Source organism: Beta vulgaris, chromosome 8 (assembly GCF_026745355.1).
Source record: "Beta vulgaris subsp. vulgaris cultivar EL10 chromosome 8, EL10.2, whole genome shotgun sequence".
Taxonomy (NCBI): Eukaryota; Viridiplantae; Streptophyta; class Magnoliopsida; order Caryophyllales; family Amaranthaceae; genus Beta; species Beta vulgaris.
This window is the reverse complement of record NC_079209.1, coordinates 4,140,734-4,157,900: the sequence shown is the minus strand read 5'-3', so window position 1 is coordinate 4,157,900 and position 17,167 is coordinate 4,140,734. Positions and strand designations below refer to the sequence as shown.

Sequence of the window (17,167 nt, the reverse complement as noted above, 5' to 3'; positions counted from 1 at the left end):
TAAAATGATTTCAAATTTTCATTTGAAATTCAATAAAAAATACTCTCATTTCAATTGCATAAGAAAACCGAGGTAATAAAAAAGATAATCTCATAAGAGAATTCTAACACAAAAAAAATCTTTAAAAAAAAAAAAAGTTATACACACAAACAGAACGAAAGGAGTACTATGCAACGAGCCTCTAGAGCCTAGGCAATATCAATGTACTACATTTCTAACACACAAGTATGGAGCGTACGCATAGAAGTGAATCAGTGAAACACTGTATATAATGAAACTATCAAGGTTCTGCTTATGCACGTGTACAAAAGTTCTTAATTATAGGAATATTTGGGATGTCATGTTAAGAGATTAGGGTTAGGAAGCAGAACAGACAAATAGGAATTTTTAAGGTTGTATACACATGGGGTGGGAACAAAAAGAATCCCCATATCCCACTTGCTTTTTGCGGATAATCTTCTAATATTTGGGAGGGTTGACGAATCAACTGCCTTTAAGCTTAGAGAAATCCTTAACCACTTTTATCACGTCTCGGGGCAAAAGATTAATGAAGATAAAAGTCGGTTGACCTTCTCCCCAAACACTAGTGAGGAACACAAACTCCTTTTCCAAGAAACGATCAACGTCAAAGAGAGTGAAAACCTTGGCCTCTACCTAGGTATACCCCTTTCACATAAAAGACCTAAGAAAAAAGATGTTCAGTTTGTTGTTGACAAGGTTAGGGGAAAATTAGCCTTATGGAAATCGAAATTCCTATCAAGAGCTGGAAAACTTACCCTTATTCAGTCAACCATGAATACCATTGCCTCTTACTATATGCAAGTGTCTCAACTTCCGAAAACAATTCTGCATGAACTCGATAAGATATGCAATAATTTCTTGTGGGGCCAATCAGAAGAAAAACAAAGGATACACTTGGTAGGACAAAAACACACATTCCTTCCAAAAAGTAAAGGGGGGTTGGGAATTAGAAGTCACCAAGATTTAAACCTTGCCCTCATGACTAAACTAGGCTGGAAATTGACCTTAGGCCCTGACAATCTAGCTAAAGCTTGTATTTCCTCGAAATATGTCCGACCAAACTACACGATGGCTTTCAAGAAAGGTTCGCATATTTGGAAAACCGTTGGTAAAGGCTATGAAAATTTGAGAACTAGCATGGTGTGGAAATTGGGTGAGGGTACTTCAATAAACCTATGGTTAGATAATTGGTTGGGTATAGGTCTTATTCGTCAGTATATGCATGGCCCCCTCAATAAGGGGGAAGAGGAGATGAAAGTTAAGGACATAATCATAGAGAATAAGTGGGATATTAGTCAACTTTCCTTTAATTTTCCGCCTTTCATTGCCGTGAGGATAGCTTCTATGCAAATTCCCTTTCAAATCCCTGATACTACTTTCTCATCCTTAGTAGACCATGATAAGTTCTCCCGGGCCGAAGTTTATAATAAGATCATTGACCAGAGAACCCATCTCAAAGGAAGCGAGTGGATTTGGAAGGTGAAGACACTTCCTAAGCTCAATTTCTTCCTATGGCTTATGTGGTGGGATCGTCTCCCACATAATACTCTCCTCCATCTACGTCATATAATACCCTCTCCCGAATGCCCAACATGCCCGGAATTTAATGAAGATACATTGCATGTTATTAGGGACTGTACCAAGGCATCTCAGATTTGGAACCTTATCGCGTTACCGGGGGAATTTTGGGATTGCAACCACATAGGTGATTGACTTAAAATGAATGTTAATGCACAACATAGTTGGAGAAACATTGATTGGTCCTTCCTTTTCACCTTTATCTGTTTTGAAATTTGGAAAGCCCGAAATAAATTTATCTTTGGGCAAAAAGCTTATGGTCCTCCTGAGGTGACGTTGAATCAAGCCCTCAATCTCACAAAAGATTTTATTGCTAATCAATCCACGATCCCGTTACTAAAGACTCCTCAAATCTCTCAAAAATGGAAAAATTATTCTAGGTCGTATGTTCAAGTGAATGTTGATGCCTCCTTTGTGGATATTGAAACCATAGCAAGTATAGCAGGTGTTATAAGAAATCATCAAGGAAATTGGCTAACCGGGTTCCAGAGTCTATCATATGCTACTAACCCTTTCCATGCAGAGTGCCTTGCCATAAGGCAAGGTTTACAGATTGCTATACAGAAGAAATTTGCTTACATTGTTATACACTCGGATTGCAAAAAAGTCGTCGACCTTATCAACTCTAAGACTAACTATATAGACCTATATAGTGATATTATACATGATTGCAGGGAGCTGAGGCACTATTTCATGGACATGGTGCTAGAGTTCGTTAGAAGACAAGACAACCAAGTAGCGGATGTAGTAGCTAAGAAAAATAGACAAGGCGCCAACCCCCCAAATGTAATTAGGCATTTTCCCCTACCATCTAATTATTGTCAAGCACTGCTAGATTCGGATTGTAATAGGCTTTTTTGCCAAAACACTTAATTTAACTTAATGTTATCCTTTGTTCACCAAAAAAAAAAAAAGGTTGTATACACATTGGCGGGTATAGGTGGTTCAGCAGGCCAGAAATTGTCCATTCATTCTCAGGAGTCAACAATACCAAAACCACTCCTCCCGACACAAATTACACTTAGTTTTATATGCATACAATGCATGCGAAAATACGTAAAAAATTATTTTTTTAGGAAGATGTAGAAAATTAAATTAATTGTTAAATATATCTATTAAATTAAAGATATTTGAATTGTTAATTGTTTTCTTTTTGTAATGCCTTTTCTTATTTTTTAAATTAATTAGGTAGTTTTTTTTTTTTTTAGTTTTTGTTTTTTTAGTTAAAGTAGTTAGAATATGAGGGTAAAATGAAATTTCTAATATTTTGGTATCCTACCCTCTTCCCATATAGAATAGAAATTAATTTGCAAAAAAATACTCGATTCAGAGACCATACAACAGGGTAAATACAGGATAGAATAGGATAGATTGCTGATTCTTAAACAGTACACAACAATTTCTGATAAAGTATGAGACTAAGTAGGCAGCTAAGAAAAGTCGATCATAGAATACATCAGCAGATATGTACTCTGCCACTAAAAGTGCTAAAACAAACAAAAAAAGGTGGAGAAAAAAGGAGAGTAATGGCCTGTACATCTCACAAGCTACCACATTGTAACCTTTCACCCGCTGTAATCAGCACTATAGAATTTGTCTTCAGGATAGTAATCAGCAGTGACAGTATTGCCGCCAAATTTTCGTCCTCCGAGCATGTTCTTTGCATTAGCACAGGCGACAGTATCAGCATACTCCAAGAACACCTGGGGAGAAATAACTCAAGATGTTGGAGCTCAACAAATTGCGTGTAAGCAAATTACAGTGCTAGGGTGTAAAGAGTACCTACCCAGATAACATTATCGGCCAGTTTGGTAGAGAGTCATCAATGGTGGTAAAGATCATGCATTATAGTGCTTGTTTTGTAGAGCATGAGAAGTAACATTTCCTATTTAAAAGATCTTCCCATGTATTTTCCATTTCATATGCAGTATATGACAAGTTATCTAGTTGATCAAAAGTTCTACTTACCACGGGAAATCACTTTTGCCAAACAAAGAACTCTGCATATATCTACTCCCTAGTCATGTTTAATTTTTAATATCAACAAGTACAGTGTAAATTTGTAGCTCCCACGCCAATGGTAATGCTACCCAAAATATCTATTTTTCTTCCTAAAAAATCTCATCACCACCCGCTACCACTTGGTAAGATGTTATTGAGTGATAATGGAAACTTACGAGAAAGAACAAAGGTTTGGAGATGAAGATTTATTACCAAGAATATTGATATAAGATTCTCTTACAAAATTAGACTAAAATTCGTTACCATAACCACCAATTATTAGCAACTAGAGCCTACCAAACAGACGGTAAGAGAATGGGTGTTTCTGTAGAGATATCATTGCAGAAGCACACTAGGGTACTTCAAAATGGTAGTTGAAACAAATTTGCTGTTTGATTGAAACTATGTAATACAGGAAGAGATCTGCATGAGGCAAAATTTACCAATCTAACAGATGCAAAATTTACAAAGCTAACAAAGATCAAGTCTAATTTATCAATTACATTTCTATTGCTATTATACTACTAATAATACTCAAGAAATCACCTAACAGATTGCCAGTGATCATATGATAAGAAAGTAAACCAATTCAAATACAGTGGCACTACTTATGATTTATTTGATAACACACTAACTTAATATCCATGACAATTTAAAATTAAATGATGAAGAAAGATCTTTACCTTCCCAACACCAGGAAGCAGATTCCCCTCCATATTGGGCCGAGGAATAATTACACTCAACAAGACTCCTATGCAATGTAATGATACTGATTAGTGTCAACCCATGATGAGATACATAAACTGAATATAGAATTACAGCTCAAAAAAGTAAACAAACGCAAAAGAAATCTTGGAGAAACGACCAAGATAAAAAAAAAATCAGGGTCTCAATAATCCAAGAGAATTAATGCAGTTTCCTCGACTTACATTATGCACAGAATAACTAAGATGCTCAACCACAATCACTTCAACAGTCTACAAAAACAAAGAAAATATTCCCTACATCTCACTTCATCAAGAAAAATATAATCAGATGATTCACCTGTAAAGTAGTGGAAAGCTCAGACTAAGGATATTTTAGAAGTTAGGTTTGAAGGAGCATAAACCCCTTGGAAAAGGAAAAAAGGGCAAGGGAGATCTATGTAGACAACCACCGGAGATAAAACCTAGACTCGTGCAGCCAACCATATCAAATTCTGTTGTTGTCACTCTGTTCAGCCCTTAATAGCACATAGCACTATATACCCAGCTCTTAATCCATCACATTAGACCAAGTGCTAGTAATTGGATTTTTGAATCAACTGCTTGGAGCTAGACCTGCCAGCCAGCAAAGAGTCACCTTTCTTCTATCATAGTCACACTCACACTTGACACTTGTAGCTTGAGCATTATATAATAGTCAAAATTCAGGAAAATAATATACTATTGGTGATAGGGCAAGGCAACAAGGGAGAACTAATTTTCCAGAATCTAGGTTCCACAGCAATACTAGAAGAAGAGAAACAATGTATACAAAAAGCAGAAATATGCATTCATATGCATAAAGAATGACATTTCAGAATCGGATTTATATTACTCACCAAATTTCCCGCATTCATCCCTCATATCTTCTACAATTTCTTCGTACTCATTATCATCTCTCAGTTCATCAATATTAACCACCTTGACAATACCAAAACAAAGAAAAAGGAGTTGAAGATGCGCGATAATATAGGAATCAGAAAAACTTCTGCAGTATTACAGGTACCTGATTCAAGCAAAGAATTTTAGTAGGGATTTCTGTGGTCGTCGAAGTTGGTAATGTGACACCAAGAAGATTGAAACCACCAGCTTCGAAAGCCATTTTCTGTTTGTATATTTATGCCAAACAGATTACGTACAACTCATTTGTCATTACAGGGAACTAAAATTTAGAAACTTCAGACATGTAGGACTACTTTACCTGCATGGCTACATGTTGCTGTGCATGAGCCAAGAGATTTTCATGCTCTAATTTTGCCTGCCCACTGCTGCATAAATGGGTCATAATAAGATTCAAACCATGTATAATTATATACTTCCCCTCTATTTCTCTATTGCACCATTTGAATGTTTAAACTATTTACACGCTCTCCTTGTGATCATCGTTTGTGATTTAAAAGCAAGGAAAACTATATTCATTTACTTTCACAACATCAACTTTTTATATCTTTTACTGATAAATAATTAGAGAATTGATGGTCAACGTGTACGTTGGCAAGCATGAAACCCCGAACGATATTATGGAATAGAAAAAAAGAAGAGGAAAAAACGTATAACAGAATGCTATCCTAGAAACTGCAAAGGAGCTACTATAACAATTCCTATCCCTAGGCCTTTATTCTGCTCTGATACTCCAGAATATTAAGCACCAACCACAGCCATATGACATGGAAATTAAAGCCGAAAAGTTACTGTCTAGTCACAGCCTTTCAACTGTAGCTCTAAAATTTTCCCATTTGGTTAATTCATCAGCTAATTTGCTAGTTCCCTTATCTTGCTTGACCAGCTTCTTATAGAGATGTTGACCAGAATCATTTGCTGACTTTTGCCACTTTATGTGCAGATTAGATAACTCTTAGACCAAAATGCCAAAAGCCAATGACAAAAAGTTTCTCGAAACATCTTTCATTCTAGAATTATATTCAGCTTTATAGCTAGTTGAAAAAAATCATTTACCAACCACAAGATGTAAAGGCCAAACAACCAAAGAGCTGAAAAATCAATTTACCAGACAAAGCCTTATGACAAAAAAAACTGCCAAAAATGGAACACATACCATAAGTAGCAACAAACTAAATGATATCACCTATATTAAGTTGTAGTATGATGGAAACATACTAATTTTGAACATGAATAGACTGGCTAGACAGACAAACAAATTTTCTGATGTGTAAATGCAAATGACTTACTGCACATGAGAAAAATAGCAATATCAATTTGTCAACGTGAGTAAAACCCCTATATTTCAAAATGATTGGAAATTATAAACACCAAAAACAGTTCAGCCAAGTCGAAACAAACACACAGAGGCAGGCTAATGGATACCATTATCATGTAAAGTAACATTGACCAAGCATCAAAATCACGAATACACAAACATAAGATACTCAACGAAGGAATGAGAAAATTTAAACCCTTAAATTTGTTGCCCATGTCTCCTAGCTATTTTGAGCTTGATGTCACTATAATATTGGAGACAAAGACCATATGTTTGTTAAATATATTTTGGTTTCTGCATGAAAAATCTGCTTTATACTTTTGTTCCTCTTTTTTTTTTTTAAGGTGTGGCTTCAGAACTAAAACAAGTTTATAGCCTATGCACAATATAATTGTCTAATATTACATAACTTCTCCAGACAGAAAAGCACTAACATTATTATGTGCAGAGTGCGTGGTTTGCAATAGCCCCAAAAGGTTTCCCGTTTGGTTGACTAAATGACTATATGATATGACAATATGCCTAATGTAAAAAGGCATCAATGACAGCAAATAACTATCTCTACTTCGTTTTAGTAATAATTCACTGACAATATTTGCACTGATAATCATTCAAAAGTAGCATCCTTAAAGAGTCTCAGCTGATCAAGCAAAGCACCAATGCAATGAGCTTCCTAAGGGGGTGGTGCTGGCATGCTGCTGACATTGGTTTATTGGTATTACGTTCTAAGCATAATTGGAACTAATGAATGCAAGCATACAAATTAAAGTTTATTCCTGAGAATTAGAACACCAAACATCTCAGATTCTAATTCACTTGGACAACATACCTAACAGCAGCTCTTCTTACAGTTAAAGTCTTATCCCCCATTTTCAAGCCATTCAGGGCATCACAGGCAATATCAGTAACTGCTGCATCCTGCAAGCCATTGAGGGGATCAGGCAGAAAAAAAGTTTCATGTTAAAAGGGACAATCACACAATCTAAAGTTAAAAAATCTATACAATTCCTTGGCCGACGGTACAAAGACACCTAACAAAAAGTGTCTAAATTAGATGTGCAATGTAGAACGTCTACCAATACCCACTAAACCTAGATATCAATATAAAGATAGTTAACAAACCTGATATACACAAAAACCATAGCCCTTGGAATTCCCTGTGTCTCTATCCTTCACCAGGTCAAATGCCTTCAACGGTCTATGATTAAACAGATAACAGAAATGACTATTGGATGGCTATATCACCCATCAGAAAAAACATGGCTATAGTTATAATATAAAACAAAAGTTCAAAAAATTATCACAAACTACAAATAATAGATTGGTCAACAATCAATTGAATCAATAACTCTATACCCAAATGACTGTAGCAACTCTCGCATCTGCACTTCATTAAAATAGTAAGGTATGCCACCTACAAAGATACGATCAGGTCCTTCTGTCCCAGCTACAGCACTGATAAACATATGACAGAATCATTATTTTGGTAGATAGATAGAGCACAAAACAATGGTGACATCCACAAAGTTTAATCTAATAATGAAGAATGCATGACTGGAATGACAAGTAGACAAGCGCTGAGCAAAAAGGAGAAATTTTCAATTCATTGTACTCAAGTCAGGAATATTCAGATAATAATGATCATAAAATACTGTCTGAACTTGGATGTCTTTTCCATTCTGATGAGTCATAATGGCCCTCATCTTAATACTCTGTTCATAAATCATCAATATTAGCCTTCAGTTCAGCTTTGTGGATAAGGGGGATGGGATGTATGCAGCTTTACCTAGGTAACAAAATAAGTAGATCCAACAATACCCTTAGTCCATTATGCTACATTTTGGCTTAGTACATTATAATCTAAAAGCCAAAGAGCATAAAAAATATGACTCCATTGGAATTGACAAATTACCTCCCACTTCAGCTTTTTTTCATAGTTCAGCTTTGGCCAATTACGTTTCACCATTCACTCCACACTATCAAATAATTGGTAGGATTTTTTTAGACAAGAAACGAATACATCGGGTGTACAGGATAGGAGAGAAAGCTGTCCTCGACCAGTAGTATCTATAATAACATAAGCCAATGCCTTTAGATCTCCACAACAAGCAATTCTTTATAATCCACGCAGCCTTAGCCGACAACAATATAATAGATATTTTACCCTGTCCAGTAGTCCCACAGCTAATCACATGATAAGGCGACTTCTAAAACGATGCACACATTCCACAAGATAACTCAGCAATTGTACTTCCTGACATGGACGAATCTAGAAAGAAACTATCATACACTTCCTCCGTCCCATGTGATGAGGACAAAGAAAGAGAGATAAAAAGAGAGGCCCATGAGATGCAGAGGGGGATAGAAAGAACCCTTTAACAAAAAAAAAGGAAGTGTTGCCCTTTGTTTTGCAACTTCCCAATGTTGCATTTATTTTAGAACAGTGGAAGTATAACTCAGCAATTGTACTTCCTGACATGGACGAATCTAGAAAGAAACTATCATACACTTCCTCCGTCCCATGTGATGAGGAGAAAGAAAGAGAGATAAAAAGAGAGGCCCATGAGATGAAGAGGGGGATAGAAAGAACCCTTTAACAAAAAAAAAGGAAGTGTTGCCCTTTGTTTTGCAACTTCCCAATGTTGCATTTATTTTAGAACAGCGGAAGTATATACAAATAATTAATTAAACCAGCCACCTATGTGCTTGTTACTTATGTTTCCTACATATGAAAGGTCTGCAAGGCTATATAACACTAGAAAGTAGAAACAGAGTAACTAGTAGTGGACAGAATGAACGGAAAGGACGGTCCTGAGATAGAACTGTTCCTTAGAATGTCAAAGTGTCATAGACTCATAGTTACTATTTGGTAATCCCCTTTAACTGTGATACTATGATAAATGCACATCTACCAAATTTTTTTCCTATTTCCACAACGCTAGCAGACTATTGGTTGAATTTCACAGTATAATTACTCTTTAGTGTTTGTGAAAGCAATCCACCACCCTTTCAGCGGGAGGAAAGGAGTATATTGCTTTGTTTGCTAGTTTCCTACAAGGTATATCTACAAAAGAAAATAAATTACAACCTTTTGTTCAATGGTGTAATTCATTAACCCTTCCTTTCCTCAAAGAACAAACATTGTTGGCAAAACAAATCATAGTCCATCAGGCATTCAAGAAAACCCCCAATTTTTGGAGAAATCCAATTCTGATAAACTTCTCATTCTTTACTGATAATCATTTCCCCATCATGTGCAGTTAGCAGTACACCAGTTGTAACATTCTCTAGAGAAGTTATCCGATCCTCTAATCCAACTTCCAATCCCTTTTACAACAGAAAGACAAAAGAAGCAGTTTCCTTGCTCATGAACTAGCTCAAACTCAAAACTGTATAATCCCCCACGTTCAAAAACATAGTTTGGGACTTTTGCTAAAGCCATCATGGCATCAAAACACATCCCGCCAGCGTTTTTTTGATTCAAGTGGAACTGAATGCCATATTTTTTACCACGTCAAAGTTTGGCACTTTTGATAATGCAAGTTATTGTGTTGTGATTAGCTTGGAGAGGAAGGCAGCTAATTGACTACAGGTGAGAGAGGAAAAGGAATGAGAAAGACTTTACATAGTGGAAATCAGTTAGAGGAAAGCAGCTAATTGACTAGAGGTGAGAGAGGAAAGGGAATGAGAAAGACTTTACATAGTGGAAATCAGTTAGAGGGATTAATCAGAAAATAATTGAGTGAATTTTCTTTGCTTTAGTTTGTACTTTGTAGACCAGCCACTCAAAAGTCTGGGATTATAAACATCAATTTTAATTGCATCAAATTAGAAACAACTATCAATTGTGCCCCAAATTCTTCTTCCTCATTTATGTATTCCTGAATTTCTGATCTATTACACTTTCAAACAATCCAATTTATATAACTCCAATCTACTCATTTAGGTTCATTTAAAGGAACTGGATCCAGAAAATTAAAGGAAAACTAATAGCCAAAAGAACCAATATTCTGCCATCATAAGATTAGCATTTGAAGTAATTCATCCTCAAGCAAGCAAGAAAGCCATAAATAAACAAGAATGTACACAATACACAATGCAAAAGCCATGCACCAAAATCACTGTGTGGTGAACACTATTTTTCTCAAACATCATAAGAGTGAAACTCACCCTGGCACAAGGCCAACAGCAGCCAGATTTAGATGGGGACTTGGTAGGCTTGGGCCAAGAGCGGCAGCTAAGGCTGGATTATAATCAGTCGGTCTCTTCACTCTTACAGAAACACCCTACGATGACCAAAGAGAACACATAAGCAGTTGGTAAATAAAATGCAGTCAGAACATTTGCTCTGCCACCAGAGATCAAACCAACCACCGCATCATACACAAGAAGATGCATACAGAGAAGACTTGATCAGGCAAATTAGTACCCATGCACAAATTAACGTCACCTTCATATGCTCCAGAGCATGGTTTTCACTTCAGGAAGGTGAGCAAATGAAGAAAAAAGATACACCAAGGGGATAGATGATAACGAAGTGAGGAAGGAGCTCACCTCAAAGGAAATGCCATCCAATGCCATTGCATTGGATGCTTCTTCAACAGATCTCATTTCTACGAAAGCAAACTTTTTTTCATGATTAATATACACATTGACAACTGCATCCCCTGTATTACGAAAATGTGTCACTCAAGTTGAAATGATACCAAAAATATTCAGAATAAAAATTGACATGACTCAGGATAAAATTGACATGACTAATTTTTAACCAAATGGAAACTATGAACTATAAGTAAATCAATTAATCCAACCGACCTGGACCAGCAGCATTTCCACCTATTGCGGTCATAACTTGGCTGAAGAAGGTCGCAATTGTCTGCAAAGTCGGGGAGAATTTATAAAGGGTTGAAAGAAAAAAGAAGATCATGGGAGAAGAAAATCAACTATAACACTTAGCAAGACTGCGAGAAATAGCTTGGAACATGGTAACTCTTAAATAGGAAGTAAACAAAAAGACCCACTATCACTCGCCTCTTTGCCTTAGTTTGTGTTGCTACCATAAATAGGAAGATCTTTAGAGAACGGAAAGATGACATAAATATATATAAATAAAACATACTTCTAATTAAAAATAAATTAGATGTGTCAGATATTCAGTTTGCGGGTGTAATTTTCATTAAAAACATAGAATTGAGGTTCAATTTCACTTTTAATGAAAGTACTTGGGTCTAGCTGCTCCAATTAAAAGTTAAGGGGGGCAAGTCCACTTTTGCTTAGAAAAAATAATTAGAAGTGGATGCAAAAGGCAGAAAAAAGCAACAAGCTACAGAGTAATGGATGGAGAGAGAAAGGGGTAGAATTGTTTTTAAATAAAATTGAAATGTGAAAACCATATTGGACTACTTTAATGTGAAAAAATTAAGAAATAGAGAAAATAACAGTATTTGCTATCAATCATCTATATTTCTAGAAGAGACATTACGGGTTTGTTCTTCGCCTTATTTGTTCTGAACTTTACCTATATTTCTGAAATTTTCTAAACTAATCCCAACTTTATTATATTTTTATTCTTCTTATTTTTTCTAAACTTATCTTGTTTTTTCTGGAATTTTCTGAACTTTATGAACTTCTATTATTTTTCTCAAGATAAGCAAAAACAAGAAGAGAATAAGCCTAAGAAGTGACCCAGGACAAACTGGACTTCATATATTAACAGCAAGTAAGCAACGAATACTACAGCACAGAAAGAGTATAACCTGCTCATTAGCTGAAGGAGGAAGCCCACCAACATAGACTCGGCGAGCATGCCTAGTAGCCTACAAAAGCAAAAACAAATGAGGACAGACACTACTTGAATATGATTAACATTGAACAAAAAAAAGTAAACACGAATAGTATCTGGTATACCTGTTGAGTCATAAATTGTGCTGGCATCAAAGACATGGTACCCAACTAATTAAAGAAGGGGGCAAAGATCAGAACAAGAACAAAGCAAATTAATTTCTCTAGCAATCAGGTGAAAGGGGAAAAAGGTATATGCATACCTGAGCTGGTCCTCCAGTGAACATACTCTGTGATAGCCCTGGTACTGGCTGAGGCACACCTGGTAATTGATCTACAAAATCAGATTCAACGGAATTTATACTCGATTAATGTGCTCCGACAGCATCAGAAAGCAAATGCAAGATATTCTCTAAAGTGAAAATTTTCTAATATATTAGTATAAGTACTCAAGTACTCCTAACATTGAATGCATCAAGGATAATAACCTATTTCATACCTAAGCACATGATCATTCGCACAATAAATAAGAGATAAATTCCATCATGGAAGAAGCTGGTGATTTTTTGTAAGCTACCAAGGGACAACAGTCATCAGTTGATGGCGGACAGGATCTCGCTAAGCCTCGCAAGAAATGGTTCCCGTTGAACACAATAGCTACAGTGCTCATGTCCATGAGCAGCACAGTTGGACAAGTAAACCAACCTTGTCTTCCTTACCCACACGATAAGCATAACAAACAAACTAGGAACCACACACACAGCCAACAACATACAAGAATTCTCAGTTTCTATAATTAATGATACATATATACAAGGTACAATAATAAATCAAGATGATGATGACTTCCTCAGAACTTATGATCCCAACCTAAAACTTCAAAAGAAATGTTTACATGATTATATCATAGATAAATTAAAGCAAACCTTGTGAACCTTGCACTGGAGTACTGGACATAAAATTGGCTTCAGGTGGAGCCATGTCAAAGCCACTTGTCCGCTTGCTACACAGATACACTATAGATTAGAGTTGAAACATCGTCCTTAGCACACTAACGAACAATGAATAGTATAAAAGAGCAGCAACCGCTGTACAAGCCTTTAAGTACTGAAAATATGATAACTCTATCAAAGCCTACAAGAATATTAACTTGAGACCTGAAAGATGCATAATTCTGCAAACAGTCAGATGCGGACCATTTAAATTGCAAAAAGAAAAAAAAAACTGTCTAAAATTCTAGTTTCGGTAAACAAACAAACTAATTTTCAAAAGATAACCACCCCATTCATCCTTAAAGCTTCGCCGAATTCCCATCCTACAAAGGATTTCTACCTTCTATACTATACTAAATTCCTTGACCTTAATAGAGCTCTTAACTACAGTCAAACATCAATTAATATGCATAACCAAGTCTTAGCAGGAATATATGACTATATTTTACAGGTTTAAGCCCAATCAGAACAAAGGTCGACATATTCACAATGTAGTAGCCAACTGATGGTAAAGTAAATTAAGCAAGCAAAACTACGAGCAAACTAGCTCAGCACATAATCTTCTTCAGCTCTACCACAAGGAGCCCTAGGACATCATATTTGCATTTAGCACCATTGCAACTAATTCTGGAAGACATCTCATGTCTTCAACAAGGCCCTGTTAGATTTTGCAATCCCTAAGGTCCAACACGGGAGTGGTCCTGGAAGGTTTGTGGGTAAAGCATAAGAAGGAAGCAGGTCGATTGGAGCGTCCATGCCTAGTAATAGGAAACACCTGCTCTAAGCACACAAAACCTGAAGTAGAGGGCTAGGAGCCTAGGAGTGCCCTCTCCAGCCAAGTCCCACAAGCAATTTTTGAAGTGTTTTGTTTCTTGCTCCTTTGTTAAGGAGTTTTTTTCATTTTAGTCAAGTTAGGATTCTGGGAGATAATCTATACTCATATATTAAAAGATGTTCCTAAACAAGGAGCTACGCCATGTGGTGCTCTGCCTTACAGTGTTTATCTCATGACTCATGCACACCACATACAATAAAAAAATCGAAAATGCATGCTATGAGATTTGATCCCATGATTCCAAACTTATATACTAAAGTCCTAACCACTAAACCAAGTAATGTTTGTATTATAATTTTAAAGTAAAATATTAATAAATGAACATTACAATTACCCGAGGCACAGCCCGGGCCTACAAACTAGTTTAATTCCTGATTAGTTGATAATTATATTAGAAAGACAGATATTTGATTTTCTATGATCTTTTCTTATATTATAGATCTTGATAACACTGGAATATTTGATTCTTGGAGGAGGGGTAAGACTCTTGTACTGTACATTACAGCCTATAAAGGGTCTTTCGTACTGACTCTTTCATATAACATAGAGGAGTGATAACAAATACTCTTAGATTTTTAGACTAGAGTTCTTGATAGAGATTGTAATTCACAGGGGTTATGAGTGTGGTACTGTCGTTCACTAATATTCGTTGATCGATTAATAATAATTTTGGTAGCTTTAACCTTACTATTTTGTGAAGGGGTTTTCCACATGAAAGTGTGATATGTCATTGCCTCTAATTTTGAGTTCTTTAATTTTGTTCATGTTGTTTTTCTGGTTAATCACTTCCACAAGTCGTTACCAGCCTCATAACATCTAGCTTTAATATCTTTGGGGCACAATCTGCATGGACTCGAGCAGCATTAAATGTGATCCTTAACTCGAAGATGATGAAAATGGAATCCCCTTCAGGGCTTCAGCCTTTCTATCCAAATCTTCTTCTTCTCTGGGTGGCACTAGGTCCTCATAGCCAGAGCAAGCTGGTGAGTGACTTACTCAGAAGATAGTGCTTGGCACAACTCCTAGACTCCGAATAATTATTATAAGACTAGTTATAACTAAACTACTACAGAGCAAACTAGCTTGACTGCTAGACCTATGACTAGGAATTACAATGCAACATTTAGAACTAAAAATAAATTTATGAAAAAATAATAATAAGTCATCTCAGCTCTCTAATTGATGCCGGCTGCCTAAGGTATCAATAATACCACCAGGCTTCAAATTTAGTTTGATAAGTAAATCAAGCAACATCAAAAGATGAAACACTCAACCATTATGGATAGAGAACAAAAGTAAACAAGTTTAAACAACCACACGATTGCAGACTCAACATTCAAGCTTGCATACCTCTTTGAATGAGATGGTGAGCGAGAGCGTGATCTAGCTCTATGCCTCTTTTCTCTATCATAAGACCTGCAAAATAATAAAACATGAAATAAAAAGTATCAATAATAAAACTGCACAAGTCAAACTGAAGCAGAAACCAAAAGGTATTCATAAGATGACAATCAGGCCCCGTTCTTTTAGAACGAGAGAAATGAATTGAACTGAAACTAAACTGAGGGAAACTGAAACTGCATAGAGTAACTCAAGTGAAAATAAGTCCAAAAGAACTTTAGGTTGCTTATCACTTTAATCGGCTGTACAAATTACATAAAAGAAACTAACAATAACACAAACACCTATCATAATCACGGCCACCATGATCTCTTCTTCTTTCATCCCTGCCATTTCTATCTCTATAATCCCTACGATGACTATCACGATCACGATCATCTCTCCTATCCCGTCCTCGATGATGCTCTCGTTCTCTATCTCTTGACCTCGGCATCTCTTGATCCAGCTCCCGCGACTTATGCTGAGGTATAAAAAGGAGTAGATTACTTAAGCATCAATATGGACAATATTGAAATGAATCATATTTCACTGTACTTCATCAATGTAACTCTACATTATACAGAAAGATGTAAAGGCATAATAAAGAACGCTCATTGTAATTTAAAGCTTGTTCTTTGGAATTCAGACATACAGTAGCTTCTCCAATTAGTGACATTGAACACAAGAAATTACCCCAAGAATATATCAAAGGAAAATCGAAAATTCACAAAAAGAAAGCTTGATTTACAAAAACATATATGCGCGATAAAAATTAATATGAAGAAAACGAAGTGAAGCGAATTCAGAGGATATGAAAATAAACCTTGGAACGAGAGCTTCGATCATCAGATCCTCTTCGAGGTGAGGATTTCGCATGATCAGTACTCATATCTTCCGATCGAAAATCGTAGTCAGTCATCTAAATTCAATTTCAGAAATATGGAGAAAAACCCTAACCCTAATGCAATTTGTGAATTGTAAAATGATGCAGTATTAAGTATCCTTGTTTGGTTTCCACGGTTTTGTTGGCCAAAAGGTATTATTGTTATTGGGTCACAAACTCTTTCACCCTGTTACACACTTAAGGGTCGTTTGGTTCAAGCTATGAAATGGAAAGGGAATGGATACAAATAGAAGAGGGGAATGGTAACAAAGATGGTTACCTTTATTGAGTGTTTGGTTCAAACCAAGGAATGAAAATGAAAGGTAACCATTAACTTCAAGTAATGGATTTTGTTACTTGAGGGGGAGGAAAGGTAACAAATTGAGGGAATCCATTACCATCAAGTAATGGTAACGGATTAATGAGGGGTTGAACCAAACAAGAAGAAAGGAAATTGGTAATTGATTCTGTTTCTTGAAACCCAAAAATAGTGAACCAAACGACCCCTTACACTAGTGTTCCATTTTATGTCTCAGTATCGCTAAGGAAACTCTTGCGCCCAACACGGATACACAAGATAAGTTGGACGCTTGTTACCTGACCGCAAATTAGATGGTAAACACGAGTCTACCATTTATACGGCGTCGTTTAGCATTATAATATAATGAATAAAACAGCATCCTTAATGGACAAACTAAGCAACATGAAGATGAAAGTAAAACAAAAGAACAACAA

At 36.1% G+C, this 17,167-nt stretch overlaps 2 protein-coding genes across 4 annotated transcripts; one reads left to right on the top strand and one right to left on the bottom strand.

Annotated features, from left to right (window-relative positions):
* Positions 1–1,089: 1,089 nt before the first annotated feature.
* On the top strand, positions 1,090–2,318 carry LOC125492934 (uncharacterized). Its single transcript, XM_048635688.1, has 3 exons — positions 1,090–1,726; positions 1,823–2,181; positions 2,274–2,318. Exons 1-3 carry the CDS (start codon positions 1,090–1,092, stop codon positions 2,316–2,318), a joined length of 1,041 nt encoding a protein of 346 aa, XP_048491645.1.
* A 627-nt stretch (positions 2,319–2,945) lies between these two features.
* Positions 2,946–16,581, bottom strand: LOC104900726 (splicing factor U2af large subunit B). Of its 3 annotated transcripts, none has more exons than XM_010688222.4 (18): positions 16,373–16,581; positions 15,855–16,030; positions 15,520–15,585; positions 13,269–13,345; positions 12,606–12,676; positions 12,469–12,513; positions 12,318–12,377; positions 11,377–11,437; positions 11,116–11,228; positions 10,732–10,847; positions 7,918–8,016; positions 7,684–7,759; positions 7,391–7,479; positions 5,545–5,611; positions 5,350–5,448; positions 5,183–5,264; positions 4,284–4,351; positions 2,946–3,302 (listed from the first exon to the last, which is right to left on the bottom strand). In XM_010688222.4, the coding sequence occupies exons 1-18, from the start codon at positions 16,466–16,468 to the stop codon at positions 3,165–3,167; spliced, it is 1,599 nt and encodes a 532-aa protein (XP_010686524.2). In that variant the 5' UTR covers positions 16,469–16,581; the 3' UTR covers positions 2,946–3,164. The 3 variants fall into 3 exon arrangements, with proteins under 3 accessions (XP_010686524.2, XP_019106676.2, XP_010686525.2); XM_019251131.3 differs by having other exon boundaries at positions 5,545–5,608; XM_010688223.4 differs by having other exon boundaries at positions 12,606–12,664.
* Between the last annotated feature and the right edge of the window lie 586 nt (positions 16,582–17,167).

Excerpts from the sequence above, each read along its gene's own strand:
- LOC125492934 (XM_048635688.1), top strand. The coding sequence starts at position 1,090 with ATGGCTTTCAAGAAAGGTTCGCATATTTGGAAAACCGTTGGTAAAGGC. Across the intron at positions 1,727-1,822 it reads TTGGGATTGCAACCACATAG|CCCGAAATAAATTTATCTTT; the intron begins GTGATTGACTTA and ends AAATTTGGAAAG. Across the intron at positions 2,182-2,273 it reads AGAAGAAATTTGCTTACATT|GGAGCTGAGGCACTATTTCA; the intron begins GTTATACACTCG and ends ACATGATTGCAG.
- LOC104900726 (XM_010688222.4), bottom strand. The coding sequence starts at position 16,468 with ATGACTGACTACGATTTTCGATCGGAAGATATGAGTACTGATCATGCG. Across the intron at positions 5,265-5,349 it reads AAATTCTTTGCTTGAATCAG|GTGGTTAATATTGATGAACT; the intron begins GTACCTGTAATA and ends GGTATTGTCAAG. Across the intron at positions 3,303-4,283 it reads TGCTTCCTGGTGTTGGGAAG|GTGTTCTTGGAGTATGCTGA; the intron begins GTAAAGATCTTT and ends ATTTCTCCCCAG.